At 43.6% G+C, this 24,583-nt stretch overlaps 1 protein-coding gene across 1 annotated transcript; it reads left to right on the top strand.

Annotated features, from left to right (window-relative positions):
• Positions 1–18,204: 18,204 nt before the first annotated feature.
• Positions 18,205–23,236, top strand: MSMB (microseminoprotein beta; the record flags this gene model as incomplete). The annotated part of the gene is made up of 3 exons (XM_042960062.1): positions 18,205–18,346; positions 21,154–21,183; positions 23,052–23,236. Coding segments are annotated over 3 exons (357 nt in total), but the record flags the coding sequence as incomplete, so codon positions are not given.
• Between the last annotated feature and the right edge of the window lie 1,347 nt (positions 23,237–24,583).

Raw genomic sequence — 24,583 nt, 5'->3', positions numbered from 1 at the left:
GTGGAATCAAAAACACAATGAGTTCATGGATACAGAAAACAGATGAATTAGATTGTTGGTAGCCAGAGGTGCGAGGTGGGAGTGGGCAAAATGCGTAAAAGAGGATAAAAAGAAGAAAAAAGTCAAAAAAGCAAAACCGTAGAATCATCTCAAGAGTTGCCATAAAGGATGTGAGAAAATGCAAAATCTATTTTTGAATAAAAAAAGAAACTTAATAAAATTAGGAAGATAAATGTAATTATGAAGAGATGCTTCATTAACATATTTTTTCCAGAGCTAAAAGAGCCCTTGGCCTTTTTCATTTCTGCTCTGGTCACCAAATGTGTGTGTCATTGGGTAGGGTATTTTCTGCCTAGAGATATCATCCAATCCCCCAGGTTGAGGGCTCAATCCACAAGACTGTCCCCCGCCCCCCACACACACCCAATTCAAATGTCAATCTCAAGTCCAGATTGTTACCCGTGCTTTTGACTGACAGGTATAAATTGGAGGTTCCCATGACTCTCTCCTCAGGTCAATTAATTTGCTAGAGTGGCTCATGTAACTCAGACAAATATTTTACTTACAGGATTACTGGTTTATCATAAAAGGATACCACTCAAGAACAGCCAGATAGAAGAGATGCATAGAGCAAGGTATGTGGAGAGGGGTAGTGGAGTTTTCATGCCCTCTCTGGGTGCCACTCTCCCAGTGCATCCCAGTGTTCACCAACCCAGAAGGTTTCAGAACTCCACTGGGCTTTTATGGAAGCTTCAGTATTACAGAGACATAGTTGATTAAAACAGCCACTGGTAATTGAGTCAACCTCCAGGCCCTCCCTTCCCCTGAGGTCAAGCCTCTGATAACAAAATTGTTTCTGCTAGCAACCAATCCCCACACTGAAGGGCTTTCAGATGTCACCTCATTAGCATAAATTCAGATTTAGCGGAAAAGGGCTTGTTATGAATAACAGAAAACACCTTTATCACTCTTATCATTTAAGAAGTCCCTAGGGTTCCAGGAACTTTGTTCTAGGCATAGGGATGAAGACCTAATATATATTTATTATAAATCACAATATTACAGTACCCCATCTTGTTACTTGGTACACATCGACTTAAATTTGATTTCAAGCTCCCATCGCACTGGGATGGTAGATAATTCCATCTCATCCCTTTTGGGGAATTTTCTTCTGTTCTCCAATGCATGCCTAGGTTGTAGGGATTACACAAAGTCAAAGTTTTGGAGGGGGTGCCCATGTGGTCTTCAATCTGCTGTCTCTTACTGTTTCTGGGAGATACTCATTGTCTCTGGTCATGTAGTCTCTTTGGATCATAGCCAGTGCACTGGGATGCAAGAACACCTGGCTCCAGGGGTCCCAGACAGACCAAGTTCAACCAATTGCCACTGACAAAACCAAAAGGGCAAGAGAGGAATGGTGGGGAAACAAGAAAGGAATGTGTTTCAGTGAGGCTGACACTGGGAAAAGAGCAGGCTAATATCTCAAAGACTGTCTCTAAACTGCTGAATATACTTCCAGGTTTATATAAGGAAAATATGGGACAAAGGTTGGTGTGTGAGTGCAGTTGGACATAAAGGTGAGGTCTGTCAGGTTGTCTGGGAGTCAATCATGCAAAAGGCTTGCTGGCTCAGGGCAGTCCTTATTGCTGGAGTGGATGGTTTCGGTTCCCATCAAGGGAATGCTTTGCCCTCCAGGTCTTTTTTCTGAGTTAAGAGATAAGCTGGAAAGAAGAATTAATGATTTAGAAAGCACTGACTGAGGTCAAGATGGAGGTGATTTAAGTCCTCTTTCAATGTTTCATTATTTTTATTGCTGAATACTGTTCTATTTCATTTTGTTTATCTATTCATCTGTTTATGTACATTTGGGTTGTTTTTACCTATTGTTTTTACCTCTTGGCTATTGTGAATAATGCTGCTATAAACATTAATATATCTGAGTACAAGTATATATCTGAGTACCTGTTTTCAATGCTCTTGGGTATCTACCTAGTATGATAGGGAAAGATAGGATAAAAATAGGCAGAGAGGGAAAGATTAGGACCTGAAGTCCTTGGGTGGGGAAAAATACATATTTTGGAAGATTCTGGGAATGTCTGACCACAGCAAACCCCCTCAGATATAAGGTTCCTCTAAAGAATGTAACAGACACCACCTATTCCCCTTCAGGTTTCCCTCAGGAATTTGACAAAAGAGCTAACTGTAGGGCTAATCAGTACTAGGCCATAAAACGTTAAGACCCACAAGTAATGATATGGCCATAGGACCACCCTTCATACAATGGAATTGAGCCAATCAGGAATGGACAAACCTGCACCTAGAGTTATCAAGCCAATGAGGGTAGGAGCTGAATAGGAAACAGCCAGGGTGGGGAGGTGGAGGGGGGGGGACCAGAACCTTATAAAACAAGAACCCCTGCCTATAGTCACTTTCGAGTGTCCCCTCTCTGTAAAGAGAGCTTTCGTAGTATTCTTACTTTCTGATCTTTTACTCTAAGAAACTTGCCTACTGCTCATTTTTTGTCCACCTATTCATTCTTCGAAGTGGCGAGACAACAAATCCCAGGTATTGAGGTAAAGAATCCTGCAACACTAGGAGTGGAATTGCTGTATTAAATGGTAACTCTAATATTTGACTTTTTAAGGAACTGCATCTAGTTTCTATATCTCCTTATTCTTGGCAACATTTGCTTTTATCTTTTTGATTACAGCCATCCTAGTGAGCATAAAGTGGTGCTCACTTTTTATGTGCTTATTGACTGTTAAGAGGACACTTTTTGAACCTTTTAATTTCAGGGTGCCTTGGATGGCTCAGTTGGTTGGGCATCCAATTTCAGCTCAGGTCATGCTCTCATGGTTTATGGGTTCGAGCCCCACATCGGGCTCTCTGCTGTCAGCATAGAGCCTGCTTCAGATCCTCCGTCCTCTCTGTCCCTCTCCCGCTTACACGGGCACACATGCACTCTCTCTCTCTCTCAAAAATAAACATTAAAAAATTAAAAAAAAATTGTAATGAAATTAAAATTCAGTTTCACATTTGCAGAAAAGTTACAGAATCGTTTTTTAAAAAGCCTGTATACCCTTCACCCAGAATCACCAACTGTTAATATTATGTCCCAGTTGAGCTCTCCTTTCATCTTTCTGTCTCTGCCTGAGCAATCTGAGCGTAATTTGCATTCATCATGCCCCTTTACCCATGGATATTTGTGTCACTATTCTGAGAACAATGGCTTTTTTCTCAAACAAACCTCAGTACGCTTCTCAAAATTCTAAAACTTCATTTTTTTTAAGATTTTATTTTTAGGTAATCTTCTACATGCAACTCGGGGCTCAAACTCACTACCCTGAGATCAAGAGTCACATGTTCCACCAACTGAACCAGCCGGGCACTCCAAAATCCTGAAATTTAACTTTGATCAAATAATTATTTTTATTTATTTATTTTTTTTAGAGAGAGAAAGAAAGACAGTGCAAACAGGGGAGAGTGACAGACTCTTAAGCAGGCTCCAGGATGCTCAGCCCAGAACCCAACACAAAGATCAATCCCACAACCCTGGAATAATGACCTGAGCCAAAATCCAGAGTCAGCCGCTCAACTGGCTGAGCTACCCACACGCCCCAATAAAATAATGACCTAATCCACTCCATATTTGAACTTTACCAATTGTCCAAATAGTCTAGATTTGAAACCAGGATCCAATCCACGATCATATTTATTTAGTTGCCTTTAATCTGAAACAGCTCCTTAGCCTTTCTTCATCTTTCATGGCCTTGATATTTTGAAGGGTATGGGCCAGCTATTGTGTAGAACATGTTCACGTGATATTTCCTTGTGGTTAGATAAAGATATGCATATTTGGCAGGAATTCCACCAAGGAATGTCCTTAGGGCATCATAGCAAGAGGCTTATTTTAACCCCATTGTTGGCAATTAGATTGGATTGTTTTTTAGGTAGTATCACTTAGGCTCTATCGAAATTGCTCTTTTTTCAATTGTAATTAATGAGCAATCTAGAGGGGTTACTTTGAATTGATACAGTATTCTGTTCCTCATTCAACTTCCATTTGCTAGTTTCAGCATCCTGTGCCTTTTTAAAAAATCAGTTATGAGGTATAATTTATATACAGTAAAATTCACCTATTTTGAGTCATCAGTTGTATGAGTTTTGACAAATGAGTAGTCATATAACCACCACAATAAAAATTTGGAACATTCCCATTGCTCCCAAAAGGCCAAAGGGGGCTCTTCTTCATAATGTGAGACAATAGGGGTGCCTGAGTGGCTCAGTTGGTTAAGCGTCCAACCTTTGATTTCATCTCAGGGCATGCTCTCAAGGTTCATGGGATAGAGTTATGAGTTGGGCTCTGCACTGACAGCTGGGAGCCTGCTTGGGATTCTCTCTCTCCCTCTCTCGCTCTCTGTCCCTCCCCTGCTCAGGTGCATGTACGCATTCCCAAAATAAACAGATAGATAAATAGATAGATAGATAGATAGATAGATAGATAGATAGATAGATAAACTTTTTTAAAAATGTGAAAATAGATTTTTTTTAAAAAGTGAGATAATAGATATAAACCCAGATACATGGTATCCTAATCTTAAGGAACCTTGAATCTCTTTCTGAAACAGGCCTGACCTTCAAGATCATTGTCTGGGTAGGAACTCAAAACAGAAGCCAGCAGTTGAGGTCCCAAATGGAACAATGACCCTTTGTTCCAGGTGGCAGCCACCTTGTCCCTGACATATGGGTGGGAAGCCAGCAGTTGAGGCCCCAAATGGAACAATGACCCTTTGTTCCAGGTGGCAGCCACCTTGTCCCTGACATATGGGTGGGAAGCCATAAGGCAACAGGAATTACAAAACAGAAAAACATATTGGAAATGTTTCCAAAAGTATCCTTCCATGCACTAGAAGTTCTGTTTGTCTTCATTGCAAGGATCTTGCAGGCCTGATATCCTCTAAGAGGCCACAGGGCCTGTTTTAGATATGTTCCCTCACCATGCTGGGAGCACAGGAGACGGAGCAGCTGTTGTCCATAGTGCTGCTGTCACCATGTGCACTGTTGTGGGGATGCTTGAAGACCTGGCTTGCTCTCCCTTGGCCCTACAAGAAGTGAATACAACTTTCCTTTCCCACTCAAAGACTGTCCCACTTACCTGAGGGTTCTATGGCCATCACCCTTTCCTCTGCTACCTGCCTGGGTGGGTAAATGGTAGGGCAAGAGCTCCCTTTCAGGGACCCCCATCAGTGACTCAATCTATTACTCCCCTCTCCACCTCTCTTTCTTCCCAGGACTATGGGATCTTCATCTAGTTTGGCTGGTGGTAGGTATTTTTCTGTGCCTAGTGTTCAGGCTAAGAATTGGTTTCGTTAATGGCCCCCAAAACCTTTTTCTTCTAAAGCTATTATCTCCGCCATGGGCTATGAAAGTCCATTTTGAAATTAACAGTTCAGCATTGAGTCACTTCTTCCTGAATTACTGTCCAAAGTACCCTACCCTCAGTCTAGAGGTACCAGGAAGTAGAGTAGGGTGGGAGGAAGGGGCAAGCCTTGTTGGCTGATATTTGTCCATACCATCCCATTATTGTGCAGTTGATTTGAGGGAAATAGACACAGGACTGTATGTTTATCTACCTTAAATATTATCATTATTTATCTAACTTAATCTTTCCTTTTAACTTCAGGACAAACCAGATAAGAAAATATCTTTATTCACTTTTAAGTTTTCTTTTCTGTAATGTAGTAGGTGGGAAGGGAGATAAGGGTAAAGTAAAGATGACTGGAGAAAGCAATATGGAATTAGATCCTGTATGAGGTGTGAGCTTGCGCTTTGTGAAACAGAGTCCTGGGTCGAAAGGAAAAGAGAGGGACCTTTCCGAGTAGTTGGGAAGATAGCACATGTGCTGACCAACCAGTGGGAGGTTAACCGAGGAGGATAGGGGCCATGACCTCAAATATCATCTCAACCTAGGTATGTTTATTGTGCAATAAATGTAATACATTTATAAATACATCAGAAATCTAATACCATTTTCATTTCACCTAGAATTTTATGGATAGTGTACTTAATTACTTCAAACATGAATGGGACTTTAAAATGAACTTACTGTATTTGGATTGTTTTCTTTCCTGTTGCATTAGTTGGCTTGGGTTGCCATAACAAAATACCACAAACCGTGTGGCTTAAACAATAGAAATTTATTTCTTACAGTTCTGGAGGTTGGGAAATTCAAGATCAAGGTAGCAGCTGTGTAGGTTTTATTCCTGGCAGGGAGCAAGAATTCCTGTCCCCTTCCAGGGTCCTTCTAGCTGGATTAAGAATCAAATTGACACGAGGGGCTCCTCAGTGGCTCAGTCAATGAAATGTGTGACTTCAGCTCAGGTCATGATCTCATGGTTCGTGGGTTCGAGCCCCCCGTGGGGCTGTGTGTTGACAGCTCAGAGCCTGGAGCCTGCTTCAAATTTGTCTCTCGCTATCTCTGCCCCTTCCCTGCTTTTGCTCTTTCTCTGTATCTCAAAAATAAATAAATGTTAAAAAAAATTGTTTTAAAGTAATATATGCAAGAGATGAGAACAGTTCAGATAGTACAGAAAGTGTAAAATGAAAAGTAAAGCCTCCACCCCTCAGTGTTCCAACCCTTTACCCTGAAAGTAACTTGTTAATATTCATTCATTCATTCATTCATTCATTTAAGATACTTGTTGAGTACTGTTCTGGGTGCCGGGAATACAGTGATGAGCAAGATATGTCAAGTTTTTACTTCATGGCATTTGCATTTCAGTGGATAAGCCGGTGATAAACAAATACATAAAATAGTATCTGGTAGTGGTAAATGCTATGAATAAAAAGCAGTGTGGAAGAAGAGAGTACTGCAAGCAGAAGACTATTCTGAGCTGCAGACTGCAGTGAGGGAGTGAGCCTATGAATATCTAGGGGAAGAACATTTTAGAAAGGGAGAGCATAAGTACACAGTCTAGGGGTGAGAGTTTTCTTCCTGGGCCAGCGCATGTCCACCATCCCTACTGTCTTTGAAAACTGTGCTGAGGGGCGCCTGGGTGGCTTAGTTGGTTGAGTGTCTGACTTCAGCTCAGGTCATGATCTCACATTCAAGCCCCACATTGAGCTCTGTGCTCACAGCTCAGAGCCTGGAGCCTGCTTCAGATTCTGTGTCTCCCTCTCTCTGTCTCTCCTCTGCTTGTGCTCTCTCTGTCGCTCTCAAATATTAATAAGTAAGCATTAAAAAAACAAAACAAGAAAAAAAACTGTGCTGAGTGTCAGGAGGCATTTATCACCATATTTGCCCAGTTCCCTCTTACAGTAAAAACTGAAAATTGATCAAGGGAAAGCTTACTAAAATGCAGCCAGGAGGCCAGCAGGGGGAGCTCTCCAGTCCTACTACTCTGCATCAATTACTGGAAGAACTGTCAGTTCAGACCCCAACAGAATTGTCAACAGGAAAGAATCATCAGTTAGGAGCACCAACGGGAGAAATGTACATTGCATCTCCTACATCAGCAACAAAGCCAGTTAGAAACTGTCATTACCCTGTACTCCTGCTTTTCTCCAAGAGACTTTCCTTCAAAACACCCCCTCCCAACTTCCTCTTCCTTCTCCATAAAATAACATTCCTTTCCTTTGTTGGACTAGCCTATGGTTTTTGCCATAGCTTGCTTGTCCCAAGTTGCAATTCTCTACTATTCTTGAGTAAGCCCATTTTTGCTGGTGAAATAACTTTTATTTTTAAGGTCATCAAAATGTATTTGCTATACATATGTCTGTCAAAATTGAGATAAAGTGAAATAGATTAGAGGTGATATGCATTTCAAGGAAAATGAGAGAAAGTAAATTTGTTTGGGGGAAGTTGTCTCTTCTTCATTTTTTATGTTACCTGACTGGCTGTGTACACATTTGAGCTTGCCACCCCAATAGAGGGCTGACTCCTTCATTTGCCAAAGAGGAATCTGACACTGTAACAGCACTCCAACCGGGAGTTAAGGGTTAAATTGCTTCAAGCTTATGTGCTCCTTGCTTGCTGACCTAAGTCTCTTGGTCTGTAGCAGAACTAACCTTTCCTTGAGATTTGCAGGCCACTGGCCTTGAGACTTTCCCAGAAGGTAATGCATAAACACCTCTGAAAACAGCTGATGCCACTGATGCCAGGCAGTCAGTTCAGGTTCATGTCAAAATATGACTAACTGCCTGGGCACTGCTTCTCCTGCACGTAGACCCCTACACCTCACCCCCCATTTCCTGGGCCTTCCCCTTTAAAGCCCTTCTGCTTCGCCAGTGGGGAGGATGGTCTTTGAGATGTTAGTACACTATCCTCCCAGGTTGCCAGCTTCGTGAGGAAAGCAAGCTTTCCTTTCCCACTGTCATTTATCTCTTGAGTGTTGATTTTCAAGTGGCAAACAGCAGAGCCGGAGCTCAGAACCGGTTCTCTGCCTGGTAACAAGACCTAGGGAAGGTGGGCAACTTGCCCAAGTTCTCCCATTGAATTAGCAGTATATGTTCCTTTTTACCTGGACCACCATGGCAAAGATTAGTAACTATATCCGACAGGCATTTATATTGCTAGTGAACACCTGTTAAAGGAGGGTGGTTTTGGAGCGCCTGGGTGGCTCAGCCAGTTAAGCGTCAGACTCTTGATTTTGGCTCAGGTCATGATCTCCCAATTCATGAATTCGAGCTCCACGATGGGCTCTGTGCTGACAGGGAGGAGCCTGCCTGGGATTCTCTCTCTCTCTCTTTCTCTCTCTCCCTCTCAAAAAAAAATAAATAAACTTTAAAGGAGGATGGTTTGAAAAATAAAAATGAAAACAAGTAGGCTGTTTCCTAAGTTATTAGGCTCGCTGGCATCTATTGGAATTCCCCAATGCCAAAGGTCATGGGTGGCTCACATTCATTGTCAAGGGAGGAGGAGGGGAAGGAGGAGGCCAGTGGATGCCCTGGCCTGAAGGCCCCATCCAGGTGGCAGCTGCCATCCTGGTGCTCCAGCTCGACGGTTCTTTAATTCTTTTCACTTGAATCCAACTGTTGCAGGCCCGTCAGGTAGGTGTGTGAGGGATGCAGCGTCAGGCTGTAGAGGGAGCACAGGCTTTGAGTCAACAGGCCTGGGTTCAAATTCTGCCTCTTTCTCACCACCTGAAAACCTGGGAGAGATTTCTTCATCCATCTAAACCTCAGTTATCCCACCAGTAAAATGGGAGTGTGAATACCTGTTTTGCAGTGCAGCAATTAGCACAAACTCGGGGAGGTGATGCATGCAGGCAATTGTGAAAGTCCTCATGGTTGGCTCTGCTCCACTCCTACCTCTTAGCCCTCTATCCTGTGGGGCTTCTGGGCAGCATTGCTCACAATGAGACTGTGAAGCCTGCTGGTGACTGTCTTCTCTCTTGCGCTGGTGCCACATTTGCTTTGACAAGAGGGGATCAGGACTGACGATGCTGGCATGCGTCAGTTCAGAGCTACTGGTGGAGACCCCTGTGTGACTCCACTCGCCTTTCAGGGTATCTAGGCCCCTCCACACCTCACCAGACAGAAGTGGAAGAGGTAATACCTGGCACGGCAGGGTCCCCCAGACAGACCAATGGGTTAGTGGTTGAGTCACGCCTGTTGTTCAACATTGTGAATAGCACTCCAGAAAGAAGGAACCACTGTCCATTACCAGAGCCTTACTGTCATCACCTTATCCTCATAAGGAGGCAAGCACCGACTTCACACGGGGTGCTGTCTTTGGGACAACACCCATCAAGGTCAGGGAGGCAGTGGTTCCTGAGGGTCTTTGTGCAGTTGATCTAAACTGTAAACACACAACCCTTGACTACATAGCCTTTAATCCACTTGACAACAAGATTTCTGAGGCTCCCAGGGAATGCCTGGGGCCTCCTTTGTCTGGAGCAAAACCTGGTTTCTCATTTCCCGGATTTCTCAGTGGTTAATCCCAGACCTGTTCGCTTTAGCTCCTCCTCTTTGCTTCAGCGTTTTATCTGTTGTGTTCACATTCCTCTGATAAGCTTTCTAATTGCTTTCCAGGGGAAAAAAAGATTACCTACCAGCAGTCTTCTTGGTCTCGGGCTTGTTAGCCTCAAACATTCTTCTGACACCTACCCCTGGTAGACATGGTTCATGGCATTCAGTGTCCCCGCTGGCCCTGGAAACGCACCCCACTTGCTTTCTTCCAGCGGCTTCACAGCCACACCGTGGGGTTCTCTTGGAACTGCACAATCTCTGTCCCACTGCCGCCCTTGCCCAATGTAGAGAGGGGTTCACCCTACAGCATTCCTGATGCTATAAAACACCTTCTGCTGCATCTTTGGGCACATGGAAGGGACTTTATCTTACTGTCTTTGAAAAGTAAATGGAAATGTTCATTTTGCATAAATTAACACATGGAATAGGGTCGGCCTCCATCTTTCTGGTTTCTGGAGAGTGAAAACTATAAGGTCTGACACAGTCTGAGATCCTACATACGAAAGCTAGTTCACCTCTGGACTGAACACTTGAAACCAAAACACTTCCTTTTGCCTGTGCTCATTTGAGTTCATTTTTCTAACACAGCTGACAAGATCCTGACTAAGATAGAAGCTGGTCTTGCCATGGGGCATTACAGGCCTTAAAATGAAAAACTGACAGGGGGCTGGGTGGACCTTCATGGAGGGTTGTTCTTTCCCTGGCTGGGAACTCGGCAATTCTCCCATACTGGATGTTTTTTCCATCTGCCCCTTCGAGCCCACTTGTCATGAGGGAGGCTGGAGGAAGTCCCTGGGAAGATGTGTAGGGGGAATGGGATCCAGAGCAAGGGACCTGGAGGGAAAGCCCAAGGAACAGATGGGAGGGGCGGTTCTCATCTCTGTTCTCTTTAAGATAAGAAGTGAGGGTATCTTCTGGGTGTAAAGAAGGCACAGGTGGCCGTGAGGTTTAAGAGAAGGGATAACAATCTGGGAGCATTTTGAAAAGGATGGGAGAGTGCCCGATGGGAAACAAGTATTAGGTTTGAAGACTGGCGAGTGGGGGCTCTGCTAATCCTAGGAACCCAACCCTGATGTGGCATCAGCCCGAGGGGGGCCCAGCTGGCCATGTGGCTCTAGGACTGCTGAGCCAGCTCTATGGGGTAGAGCTGAGGCAGGTAGGGGTTGTGTGGGCACAGTGATAGATGGGGTGCTGAGGAGCTCACATGCTGGTTGACATCCTATGGAGTCCATACTCCTTTGTATGGCAAACTGCAGTCAGGTGAGGTAACACCACTTCTCACTGTAGTCCCAATTCCTGGAAACAGCCACTGAGAAGATGTAAGGTGTGCCTGAGGCACAGTGGGAAAATGTGCCTTGACCATTCTTGTCTGGCTTTATAGGTTCCATGAGAAATTCTCCATAGGAACAGTGTCCATTAGGAAGATTCCATTTCGAAGCCTGCTTTGTAAAGCCCATCGTAAAACAACCTTTAGGGGCGCCTGGTGGCTCAGTCAGTTAAGAGTCAGACTCTTGGTTTTGGCTCAGGTCATGATCTCATGGTTCGTGAGTTCGAGTCCTGCATCCAGCTCTGCAGGGACAGCATGGAGCCTGTAGGATTCTCTCTCTCTCTCTCTCTCTCTCTCTCTCTCTCTGTCCCTTTCCCACTTGAGTGCATGCTCTCTCTCTCTCTCTCTCTCTCTCTCTCTCTCAAAAAATAAATAAACATTAGAAAATAGCTTTTAGGTTTTAGGTGGTGATAGAGGATGGCATATTCTCTCCCATTGCCACTTGATCAATCAAGTGTTAGCAAGACTCAGACTCTGCCGGCAAAACAGTACTTCCCATTCCAAAGACAGCTCATCTCATCCCACGAGATTAAGAATTAGACCAATAGCTGTCTACTAGAAAACTCCTGAGCATTCTTTGTTATAATTACATCAAGGAAAGTCTAGTTTATAGGGTGTTTTGTGTTCGGTCTGCCATCTGTCACTTCCCTGAGTCTTCATGATAGCCCCTGGGAGGGAAGCAGCCTGGTACCACTATTTCTATATTTTGGATGATGACGTGAAGTGCACCCACCCTCGTTCTTCCTCCATCCTTTGCCCTGTCCCCCGAGACTATAGTCATTTCCCTCTGGCAGTGTATGGAACTCTGCAATTTACTAGCTAATCACTCGATCTCCCCCCCGCCCCGCCCCCCGCCCGGTCTCAGTCCTTGTCTGTAAAGCCAGAGCACACAATCCTGGGAGAGCTATTCCAGCTGTCAGATGCTACTTTACAGTCATTGCTGCTTAAAAGCTATAATACAGTTTGTTACAATGAACATTTTATTTTATTTTATTTTATTTTATTTTATTTTATTTTATTTTATTTTAGAGAGAGGGAACATGCACACACGAGAGCTGGAGGGATGGGTAGAGGGAGAGGGAGGGAGAGAGAGAGAATCTTAAGCCTAGTGCTGAGCCCTATGGGGGGTTCAGTCTCACAACACTGAGATCATGACCTGAGCAGAAATCAAGTCGGACACTTAACTAACTGAGCCACCCAAGCACCTCTATATGGCTTGATTTAAATCTCACTGAAGGCCTGATGACTGTGACCTTGTTCTCAGTTTACACAACAGCAGCAATGCAGCTGTGGCTCCCATTTACAGTGAATATGGTGGGTGTCAGGAACTGTACTAAGCACTTTTTGGTCATTCATTCATTCAACGAGTATTTGTTAAGCCCCTACAATGTGCCAGGCACTTTTGTGAGTGTTGGGAATAAAGCCATGAACAAAAGAGTTAAAATGCCTGCCCTAAAGGGACTGATGGTGTAGCTGAGGGGAGGCGGACAATGACGAGTGAGCAGATCACTGTGCCTTAGGTAGGTGATGATCTGTGCTTTGTAGAAACATAAAGGAGGGAAGGTGAGGAAGAAGGTAGTGTGAGGGCTGGCATGTGGGTGTGATGTTGTGTGGTTGCTCAGGAGGGGGCCTATGGAGAGGGTGACACTTGAGTAAAGGTCGGGGTGTCTGCAGCCAACAAGGAGGGCGAGGGCAGCTGGGATGGAATGTACGAGACAAGGCCAGAGGGGTGAGGGGGCAAGGAAGGATCTTGGAGGGGCTGACAGGCCATGGAAGGACTCTAGCTTGGACTCTGAGCGAAATGAAAAACTGGTGGAGTAGAGACCTGATCTGACTTTTTACTTTTAGCATGTTTTATCTCATTTATTTTCAGAGCAACTCCAGAATAGGTGCTATTATAATCCCCATTTTAGATGATTAATTAGGCACAGAGAGGTTAAGTCGTTTGCCCAAGATCGTATAGCAAACATTTTGGAACCAGGATTCTAGTCCAGGTCTGTCTGCCTGCAAAGCCTGTCATGCTAAGTACTCCCCAGGTGACACTGAGGAAATTCCTGCCACTCCTTTCACCTGCATTCCCAGGATCACACACCCAGGAAGCCATGGAGTAGCTGGCCAATTTTAAATCATTTTTTCCTTGCACTGATCTCTTACATCTGTTTATATTTCCTTATTTCCACCTTTATGGGAAAAGGTATGGAACAAATACGTAAAAGATCTTAAAAGTGTATGAATCCTAGACTTTTCCTACTACACCGGATTTATCACACACACACAAAGACATAAAACGAAAATGTATCAAGGACTTTTATAAAAGCCGTCCAGTGGAGGTTGTTAATTGTGAAGACGTTAGGAAATGTCCGATGTTACTTTGGGCAAGTGACAGAGCCAATGTGATATGTCACACGTCCCTCCAATTACCTCACCCTGCTTCAAAAGTAACATGGTGGTGGGGTGCCTGGATGGCTCAGTCAGTTGAGCATCTGACTTCGGCTCAGGTCATGATCTCATGGTTCATGAGTTTGAACCCCGCATTGGGCTCTGTGCTGACAGCTCAGACTCTAGAGCCTGCTTCCGATTCTGTGTCTCCATCTCTCTCTGCCCCTCCACCGCTTGTGCTCTTTCTCTCTCTCTCAAAAACAAATAAATATTGGGGGAAAAAAAAGTAACATGGTGGAGGAGGCCCAGACATCCAAGTGAAAAGTGTTCAATGGGAGCTGGACACACCTGAAAAAAACCTGAGGGAATCAGAATAAAGTCTACAGTTTAGTTACGCTATTTCACAACTGTACCAATGTCAAGTTTTTGGGTTTGAAAATGTGCTATGATTAAGATATTATCACTAGGGGAAGCTGGGTGATGGTGCACTGGAACCCCCTGTACTGTTTTTGCAATTGCTTGTGAGTCTTAAATTATTTCAAGATAAAAAGTTTTTTTAAAAAGTGAGAGTAAGGCTTAAAGGCATGGGAACACAAAAAGAATAGAGCACTAAGAGGAGTAAGCAAGATGCAGAACAGTGTGCATAATGCCCTATGAATTATCCTCTACAAAGCATGCACACGCACATATATGTACAGACCATCTCCAGAAAGGTAGAAACAGAAACAGCCATGAGACCCATCTAGAGAAACTGAAAGACTGGGAGACAGGTGTAAGAAAGGCATTTTAAAAAATGTGTTTATCTTCTGCCTACATTAGTTGTTCAGAATTAAAATGTTTCAAAATGTGATAAACCCCCAAAAGAGGCCTCAAGACCTCTCTAACCATGAACTAATACATAAATAAAGGCAGGAACCACATAATAGATACTTTACAAATCTAAATAAATGTTTAAAATCTCTGTATGTCAAAACATATAATTTTCAAGGTAAAAATCAAAAACAAGGAAAATTTCTCATCCCTTAGGTCTAACTCCAGAATCGGCGTTCTGTCAATGAAAAGTTGAGGACATTATTGGTAACATTTGTAACAGTTGAAAATTAAATATCCTTAAAATATTAAGAGACTAGTAAAGCCAGAAAAAAAATAAGCACCCCAAAACAGAAAAGTAGGTAAAGTACACACATGAATGGGCTACTCAAAAAAGAAGAAATACAGTTGGCCAATAAGTATACCAAAAAATGTCTAGTCTTGCCAATCATCAAGGAAAAGTAAATTAAAACTAAAATACATTTTCCATCTACCACATTAGAAAATAATGAAATAATAATACCTTTAACCCAGAAATTCTACCCCTATGAATTTATCCTAAGAAAATTAGCATAAGTGTGGAGAAAATTTTATTTAAAGGATAAAATCTAAGAGAGAAAATTCCTAATTTCATGTTCCAAATTAAAAAAAAAAAAAAGGTAAGAAACAAACTGAGTGTTCAACAAGAGCTTGACCAAATAAATGTGGGCTCAGCCATTCCATGGAATAAAATGTCCTCACGGAAACAGTGATCAGACCTGTATTTATTGACATGCAAACACAGCCATAGCATTGCTAAATGAGGAAAGCAGAGTGTATAACAATATGTGATGGCCTATGTATAACAATATGTATGATGTCCCAACTTGGGGATACGTGCATGTGATTCTTGCCTTTGCTACATGGAAATATATCTAGAAAGCTCTTAAAGGAACGCCTCCAAAATGCTAACAGTAGCTCTCTTTGGACAGACAGTACAACTGCAGAACTTTTTCTTTCGCTCATCACCACGTTCTCTTTGTTTCTATCACATGTGTGAATTGTGTGTGTGTGTATGTGTGCATGTGTGCATCTGAAATAAATTTTAAAATAAAGGGAAAACTAAGGCTATAAAGATGAAAGTTGAAATAGGAGCAAACGTTGAAAATCAATCTGACAGAGCTGGCTACAAGACATCTGAGGAGAACTGCTCATTTTGTTTTCTTTCCTCCTCACCCCTGCTCACAACATCCTTTTCCCATCACTCAGGCTCCTGGGGTTGGGGGGGGTGTGGAGGGGTGGGGGGTGGGGGGGGTGGGGGAGTGGGGGTTATGAGGGGGTGGGGAGAAGAATAACCTTCCTGCCAGCACCTTATCAGTGGCAGATGAGCTCTCTCTAACTATGGCACTGAGTGACAATGTCAGGATCTTTCTCCTGCTCTGGAATACCTGTATTAACCCTGGTGTCATCCTATCCTGTGAGGCTGCTCCGTGCCAGGCACTGTGCCAGTCATTGGGAAATTTGCTCTTACAGAAACCATCCTTGTGCATTTCACTTCCCATAGATACCTCTATTTCCCCTGGGTATTAGAAATTAAATAATTATTCTTGCTATTCTGTTGTGTGTAGAGGTTACTTTTAGGCAAGCAGGTTTGAGGGACGGAATGTAGAAAGGGCCCACAGCGACCACCACCAGGCTGAATACAGACAAGCCCATCAGGTGACCCACCTCAAAATGTCCATAAACTCTAACTGACCAATGGGCTGCTTACTACCAGGCTTAGTTACCAAAAAAGGGAGAATTCCAAAAAAAGGGGGAATGGAAGAATGCCATACCTCCTCATCTTCCCTCTTTAAAAATTTTCCCTCTTTAAATGTTTATTGACTTTTGAGAGGGGGAGGGGGTAGAGGCAGAGAGAGGTGGAAGCACAGAATCTGAAGCAGGCTCCAGGCTCTGACTTAGCACAGAGCCCCACGAACCACGAGATCATGACCTGAGTCAAAGTCAGGCACTTAACCAATTGAGCCACCCAAGTACCCTTCATCTTCCCTCTTTAAAAGCTGCCCCTTCCCACTGCCTCCTTGCAGGCAGCCTCTCCTCGGCTGTCCTGCCTGCAGCTCCCTTGTGGTGTATTCAATAAATTCCTATCTCCTTTGTTCTGCCTCAGACGAATTCTTTCACCAGTTTCACCCGATCCATCATGGACCCACATTTGGGGGCCCCATCCAATTGGACAGACACCCCATATGGTTCAATTTTATCAATGTGTTTACATTTCTTGTGTTATCTGTAAGTTGAACTTTTTCATGTTTTTGGTCATCATTTCTGTTTGGGTCCATGTGTGTGTGTGAATTGCCGCTTTATTTCCTTTGCCATCTTTCTGCTAGGATGTTTTTCTTTTTTCCCACTGATATACAGAAAGTCTTCATATAACAAAATTGTTCTCCAAATTTGGTCTTTCATTGCTTTCCAATTTTGTTTATGGACTCACAACTTTTACATATTCAAACCTATTTATTTTTCTTTTCTCCTTAGAATAAGATAAGTATCTGTATTTCCTGGGTTCATTCATGATCTTATTGTGAAAATTTAGCCTTTGAATCCTTTTAGAATATATTTCATTGTGGGAAATAAAGTAGGAAATTAGTTTTGTTTCTTCCCAAATAGTCTACCACTTCTTCTATCAAATACCATTTATTGAATAATCATTCTGTACAGATTTCAAAGGCTAAGCTTATTTTAGTTAAACTTTAACATATATTTATAAATACATTTTCTGGGTTTTCTATTTTTGTTCCCTATGTCTTTCTATTCTTGTATCAGTAGCACTACTTTAAGAAGCATCAGTTCATAATTAATTTTATACATTTTACAGAACAAAGACCCTCAGCCCATCTTACTTTTAAAAAGGTTCCTGAAACTCTCATGTTAAAATTCATTTCTCTAGCTTGCCCATCTCAAAATGTTGAGAAAAGCAACTTGATACTTTTCTTTGTCCCACAGATAGAGTATCAGCCTAGATGAACTGATACATTCCTGCAGCCCTCAAGATGCCTTAATTTTCTGGAAATAAGGGCCGCCTAGGTGGCTCAGTCAGTTAAGCATCTGACTTCAGCTCAGGTCATGATCTCATGGTTCATGGGTTTGAGCCCCGTGTCGGGCTCTGTGCTGACAGCTAGGAGCCTGGACCCTGCTTTGGATTCTGTGTCTCCCTCTCTCTCTGCCCCTCCCCCACTCACACTCTGTCTCTTGCTCTCAAAAATAAATAAAAATTAAAAAAAAATTTTCTGGAAATGAGGTTCTTAGCCTCATGGTCTGAGAACTTTGGCTAACCCAGTTAGCGCCATCAGGTCTCCTACTGCGTTTTCTTTGTCTCTGTATCTTTGTCAGTGTTTTATCATCTTCTTGAAAGTCCCTTTACTGCCTCATTTCTACTTTCAATTATACATACTCTGAAAAAAGCAGCTAAAAATCACTAATCCACAAGGGTTTCTTGAACCTTCTCTGTAATAAAATAGCACACTCTCATTTTTCTATGACTTGGGGCTCACATTTTAGCTCTTTCTCCAGTTTATTTTAAGTAATACATTTAGGTCTTATTCCTCTGCTAGACTACCTGAGGGTAATCCTGAGTATTATTCCTTTGCCAGATTGCCTGAGCTCCACCTTTAAACCACCTGCCACAGTCCAGCTGGGATTCTGGTACAGGACACTTCACTCAGTGATTACCATCTGAATTCATTGGTTCTCCTTCCCACCTCTGCTTTACATTGCATAACGTTCTTCTGGGCAGCCTCAGGGTTTTGGCCAACTTTGTGACTTTATGCAATGCTCAGTGCTGTGTCATACCTAATAAGAACACTCCAGGCGGTTTATCTAATGGTAAGTCCTGGCTTCTCAATGTTTATTATATTATTGCAGCCTGGTAGGTGTAACCCATTGGCAGATGAAGGCCTTTGAGTCTACAGATGAGAAGGAGGGTTAGGGCAGATAGAGAAAAAATAAAATAAAATGAGGGATTGCAATATGCCATTTATATAAGACAGTAGTTCTCAACCCTAGCTGTTTGAGAATTTCCTGGAGGTTTTTGAAACTTACCAGTGCTCAGGCCCCATCCCAGGTAAATCAAAATCTCTGGGGTAGGAGCTACACATTAAAAAATTTTTTTTCAATGTTAATTTATTTTGAGAGAGAGAGAGAGAGAAAGCATGAGCAGGGGAGGGGCAGAGAGAGAGGGAGAGAGAATCCTAAGCCGGCTCAGCGATACCAGCACAAACCCCAACATGGGGGTGGAACTCACGAACGGTGAGATCACAACCCGAACCGAAATCAAGAGTTGGACACCTGACTCACCGAGTCCCCGAGGCGCCCCAGAGCTGCGCATTTAAAAGATTCTTCATCAACTCCTCCATGCAGCCAGGGTTGAAAACCATCAACTATTCCAAAGCAGTGCTTCTCCAACTGAAATGTGCATGCAGCCTCACTGGGAATCTCGTTACAATACAGGTTCTGTTTCTGTGGGCCTGGAGTGGGAGTGAGGGTTGGCATGTGTAATACTGCCTCAGGGGGTGCTGATGCCACTCCTCAAGCACACTGGGATCGCCAAGGATCTAAAGCAGTGGCTCTCACCCTTGGTCGAACATTTGAATCACACGGGGAGTTTTCTAAAACTTTGGCAGACTGGACCCCATGCTCAGAGATTCTGATCTCTTTGTTCTGGGGTGGGGCCCAGGCATAAATTTTAAAATACTCACGATGTTTCACATGTGCATTTGGGGATCAGAACCAAAGCAAAGTGGAGAAATGAGGCATTTATGCAGAGATAATCCAACAGAAATAGAACAAAACAAAAAACTTGGCCCCAGGCTCACAATAGCTGTCTGATTAAAGAGGAGGGCCTTCTTTTTTCTTGAAGTGTCTATTCTGAAAGAGGAGGGAAGGATAAACATGAAAAATGTTTCTCCAAGAAAATGTGGGATCTGATTTCATCTTGAAGACACACGTATGACATACGGTGGTCTATTGCAGTATACATTTAAAAACATAACTTCTATTCACATTTATTTTCCATCTCCTTGCAATGTCTGCATGCTTTATAATACATATAACTTATAAACTGAAAGCATACACAGATTCAAGTGTTTGCTCAAAACCTTTTTTACTGGTAGGTAGGGTGCTTGGGGTGATAGAGAGTACCCACACTGTGGCCCTAATTTTCCTGTTTCCTCAGCAGCTATATCCATAAGAGCCACTCTCCACACCCCTCCCCTGCAATCCACCTGATGTCTTCACGCCAACCTTGGCCTATAGTGTTTTGCAAGAACAGGAGCAGCTCTGATGACAGAAGCATTGGCATAAATAGCATTTTCCCAAACTTGCCTGATCACAGACTCAGCTGAGAAGCTTGATGAAATACAAATTCCTGGGGCCCATCCCAGAACCTACTGAATCAGAATCTGTAGGAGATAAGGAATCTGAAATTTAGCAAGCGCCTGGGGTGCCTGGGTGGCTGGGTCAGTTTAGTGTTTTTTGATTTTTTTGATTCTTGTCTTTTGACTTTTGATTTTGGCTCAGGTCACGCTCAGTGTGAAGCCTGCTTAAAAGCCTCTCTCTCTCTCTCTCACTCTCCCCCGCCATCTCCCTCACTCACATGCGCTCTCTCTCTAAAATAAAATTTAAAATTAAAAAAAAAAAACCCACAAAACACAAGTACCTCAGGGAGTCTTATGACACCACCAGTGAGTAGAGAAATAAGCACTTTAAATCAAATACTTGAGTGTGCTACAGAAGTTAAGTGTCTGGATAGTTCCAAACACATTTATTGAGTGTGCCCTATGCTAAGTGCTTAATGGAATAAGAGGGATATTGGATTGGGAGACTGACTGGCTGGCTAGCTGAAGCAGGTTCCCAGGTATTGCCTTGGTTGGGTCACTGCATATTACAGCTAATCCTTGGTTTTGTGTTTCCAGAAATTTGACGTTGTCTTTGTATCAAGTGTTAGTGTGACTCTGGAGTGTGATTGTTTTGGACTAGGTTAAGGGCTAATGACTCTCTGACATAAGAGTGCATCTCCAAAGTGGCCAATGCATCCATGTCCCCCAGATTTGGCACTCTCTCCTGCCTCCAGCGCTCCATCATCACAGCTATGCCAATACGACCCTCTTCCCAGGTTCCCACCTACCTAGTATAGAAAAGAGTGAAGTGAGAAGAGCCTTGATGCCAGAGGAACTGAGTCTGAATCTCCATTTTCTTGTAAAGCAGCTGTGTGACCCTGATAAGTTTCTTAATCTCTTTGAGCCTGTAAAAGTTTACTTACTATAAAATAGGGATAATCAGGTGAGTATAAATATTAAATAGCTTTTGCATATACATTAATTGACTCAATATTTTAATGCCTTCTCTATGCTGGTTCTGTGTTCCCTGACCCTGGGTCAGTAGCTGACATTTAGTCTGGGCTCAAGGTGAGCCTCCCCTCCTTCCTGCCACATTGCCTATCCCATTGGGCACATTGTTCTACATTTCTCCCTACTGTTCAGAGTCAACTCCTTTTCCCTGTAATTTTCTCACAGCCTACTGAGTTTTTCTCATGAAGTTTTTGTTTTTGTTTTTGTTTTTGTTTTGCTATAGCAAAATAGAGGGTGTGATTACATTTTATCTGGGAGAATTTTTTGACCTATTGTATTTTCTAGGGGAACGCTGTCCAGATCTCAAGCTGCCCAGTAGCGATCCAGCCTGAGGTAGGAGGCCCAGGCCCAGACTGCCCTGGTCTCCCCCCCACTGCCCAGAACCCCCACCCAGGTGCCCTGGGAAAATCTTTTTTCAGTTCTCACTTTGGTTTCTACTCTTTGGGAGAGAGTATTGAAAAGTTCTCTTTTGTTAAAATAAGTCAAGGGTCACTTTTTGGATGGAAACATCACAAAGAGCCATGGGGGCTTCTTCTGTGTACACTTTGGGGAGGGGCAATTTAAATCTGAGGTTTGTGGGTGTATTTCCAGAGGGCAGTGAACCCTAAAATTGTTTGCACCTTTGAATGTGTGGGTGGATTTTCCCAGGGAGATGGTCCCCATGTAATAGCCCACCAATCAGTCTTAAGAGTTACCTTGCTTCAAGGGGCACCTGGGTGGCTCAGTCGGTTAAGTGTCTGACTTCGGCTCATGTCACGATCTCATGGTTCGTGGGTTTGAGTCCTGCGTCGGGCTCTGTGCTGACGGCTCGGAGCCTGAAGCCTGCTGAAGTTTCTGTGGCTCCCTCTCTCTCTGCCCCTCCCCAGCTCACACTCTGTTTCTCTCTCTCAAAAATTAATAAACATTTAAAAAATTAAAAAAAAAAGTTAACTTGCTTCAAGCTTATGCACTGCTTGCTTGCCGACCTAAGCCCCTTGATTTGTAGCAGAACCAAACTATTTTCCTTGAGATTTTGCAGACAATTGGCTGGCCTTGAGGAATGAAGGATCAGACTTTCCCCGGAGGTAAGTCCTGACTGCACTTGAAAACAGCTGGCACTGATGGTAGCATGTCTGTTCAGCATCATGTCAGCGTACGATGACCCACCTGAGCACCAGCTTCTCCTGCACACGGTGTCCCCCCTCATGTCCTGCACTATCCCCTTAAAACTCTCTGGCTTCGGGGCACCTGGGTGGCTCAGTCGGTTAGGTGTCCGATTTTTGGTTTCAGCTCAGGTCATGATCTCACAGTTTGTGAATTCTAGCCAAATAAATAAATAAACATTAAAAAAAAATCCTCTCTGGCTTCACATGGACAAGGAAGATGGTGTTTGGGATGTTAGTCCACCATCTTCCTAGGTTGCCAGCTTTTTTTCTGTTTTTAAATTTTTTTTTTTGTTATTGTTTATTTACTTTTGAGAGAGAGAGAGACAGAGCGCGAGCAGAGGAGGGGCAGAGAGAGAGGCAGGCACAGAATCCGAAGCAGGCTCCAGGCTCTGAGCTGTCAGCACAGAGCCCGACAGGGGGCTTCAACCCACAAACCGCAAGATCATAACCTGACCCAAAGTCGGACGTTTAACCTAATGAGCCACCCAGGCACCCTGCCAGTTTTCTAAATAAAGCAACTTTTCCTTTCCCACCGTCACTTGTCTTTTGAGTATTGATTTCAGAGCAGCAAGCCTCCAAGCTTGAATTCAGAACTGGTTTTCTGTCTGGTGACATCCAGGTTTCATCAGATTCTTTCTGAGCTCCATGATCCCTGCCTGGAGTGAGTCTTTGTTCCTCTTGGCTGAACCAGCTCCTACCTAAATGGCCTCCATGCCAGGGATGGGACAACCATTCCCTTCCCATACTCAAACATCAGTACTGCAGGCACTTCCTGAGTAGGGAGGGCAAGCAGAGTCAGGCTGGCACAAGTTGCCGGGCCCCACAGGGGCCCAGATCTGCTTCTGGACCTGTCAGAACTTACTGTTGTCCTTCTGTGCAAGCAGGATGGAATTTAGGAATGATTCCAGGGATGGTCTATGGGTTGCTAGTCCAGGTTCTATGTGTTTGGGTCTAGGTTTCTAAAGGCGGCACTTTAGAGTGACCTTAGGTTGCTGAGGGGTATCCCAGACAGTTGGAGTGTGGGTGTTTCCGTCACAGAGTTGGTCCTGGGGAGGCTGGGCATCCTATCCTTTCTAGCAGGCCTTGCTCTTGTCTCAATGACAGCCCTGCTACAACCGTGCATTATGACAAAAACCAAGTGCCAGAAAATCTTCAACAAGGAGATCTGCAGCTATAAGGTGGTGGAACAGAATGATCCAGAGAGGACCTGTATTGTCCTGTAATGTAATGTGCTTCCAATGGGCCTAGGGGTTCCAGCCTGAGAGGGCCCATGTTCTCCCAGGCCAGGCCTTGTTCTTTTTGGCCTCTAACAGTCTGTGATTGTGTAACCTTATCTACCCGTAAAAAAGGTTTTGAGAAAACACTTGAATCTGTGTATGCTTTTAGTTCATAAATTATGTATGCATTAGTTTATAAATTACATGTATTATAAAGCATGCAAACGTTGCAAGGAGATGGAAAATGTGAATAGAAGTTATGTTTTTATAACGTATACTGCAATAGATCACCGTATGTCCCCTGCTCGGGGCACCGCTGCTGCGACTGTCACTTCTAATGTGTCTGCAATGTGCTGCCCTGGTATCCAGCTATCTGGTGAACAATCCAAAAAATACATGTGTCTTCAAGATGAAATCGGATCCCACATTTTCTTGGAGAAACATTTTTCATGTTTATCCTTCCTTCCTCTTCTTCAGAGAGCATGCTCTATACCGTGTCCCTCATATACCTCTGTGCTTGCTTGAGACTAGGACAGCTTTTTGCGTTTTTGTTTTTGTCTTGTTAAGTAAGCTCTAGGCCCAATATGGGGCTTGAACTCATGACCCCAAGATCAAGAGTCCCATACTTTACTAACTGAGCCAGCTAGGCACCCCGAGGTTATGGCAGTTTGGAGCAGGGCAGCCTGGGAGAAGTGCCTCCAGGACCACACACATCCTGATGGGGTATTAAAAGGCCAGGCACTCTGCTCTGTAGATGGAAATGGCTTGAGTACAGAGCTGTAGTATCTTTTGCGGCATACAGACCACCCCAAAATTTAGGAACTTAAAACAGTGATACTGTTGATCATCTCTTGCTGTTTCTGTGTTAGAGAACATTTGTTTACTCAATAGGTCTTTACTGAGTGCCTGGGCCAGGTAATGCTCTGGGCTTGGGGCTACAGCAATGAACAAGAGAGACAAGGTCCCCGCTGCCCTGGGGCTTAGAGTCCTGTGCCTGTGTGTACGTGACAGATCACAAACAAGCAAACAGTCCTCTGTTGAACAATTTGTGGGCAGTCGGTAAAGAGCTTTATTTTTCCTCTGCCCCTTAACCCTATCTGTTTAAATATGCTATGTGGACTAGTTGAGCAATCTAGGTAGGGCCCTGAAGAGAATTTTGGTCCTAAGGTAATCAAAAAGTGCTTTGGTCACTTGTAGTTACAAAAAAGTATAAATCCAGAGTCTGCATCTGAATTGAGGAGGGGGACAGGAGAGTTAAGGGTCAGGGACAGTCTTGGCTCCTTCTGCCTGTGGCAGTGTTTACGGTGATTTTCTTCCTCATTGGGGCTTTTGTGGGCTGCTCCAACATGCCTT

This window comes from Panthera tigris, chromosome D2 (genome assembly GCF_018350195.1).
Source record: "Panthera tigris isolate Pti1 chromosome D2, P.tigris_Pti1_mat1.1, whole genome shotgun sequence".
NCBI classification, from domain to species: Eukaryota; Metazoa; Chordata; class Mammalia; order Carnivora; family Felidae; genus Panthera; species Panthera tigris.
The sequence above is the reverse complement of the archived record's forward strand: the minus strand, read 5'-3'. Positions and strand labels throughout refer to the sequence as shown.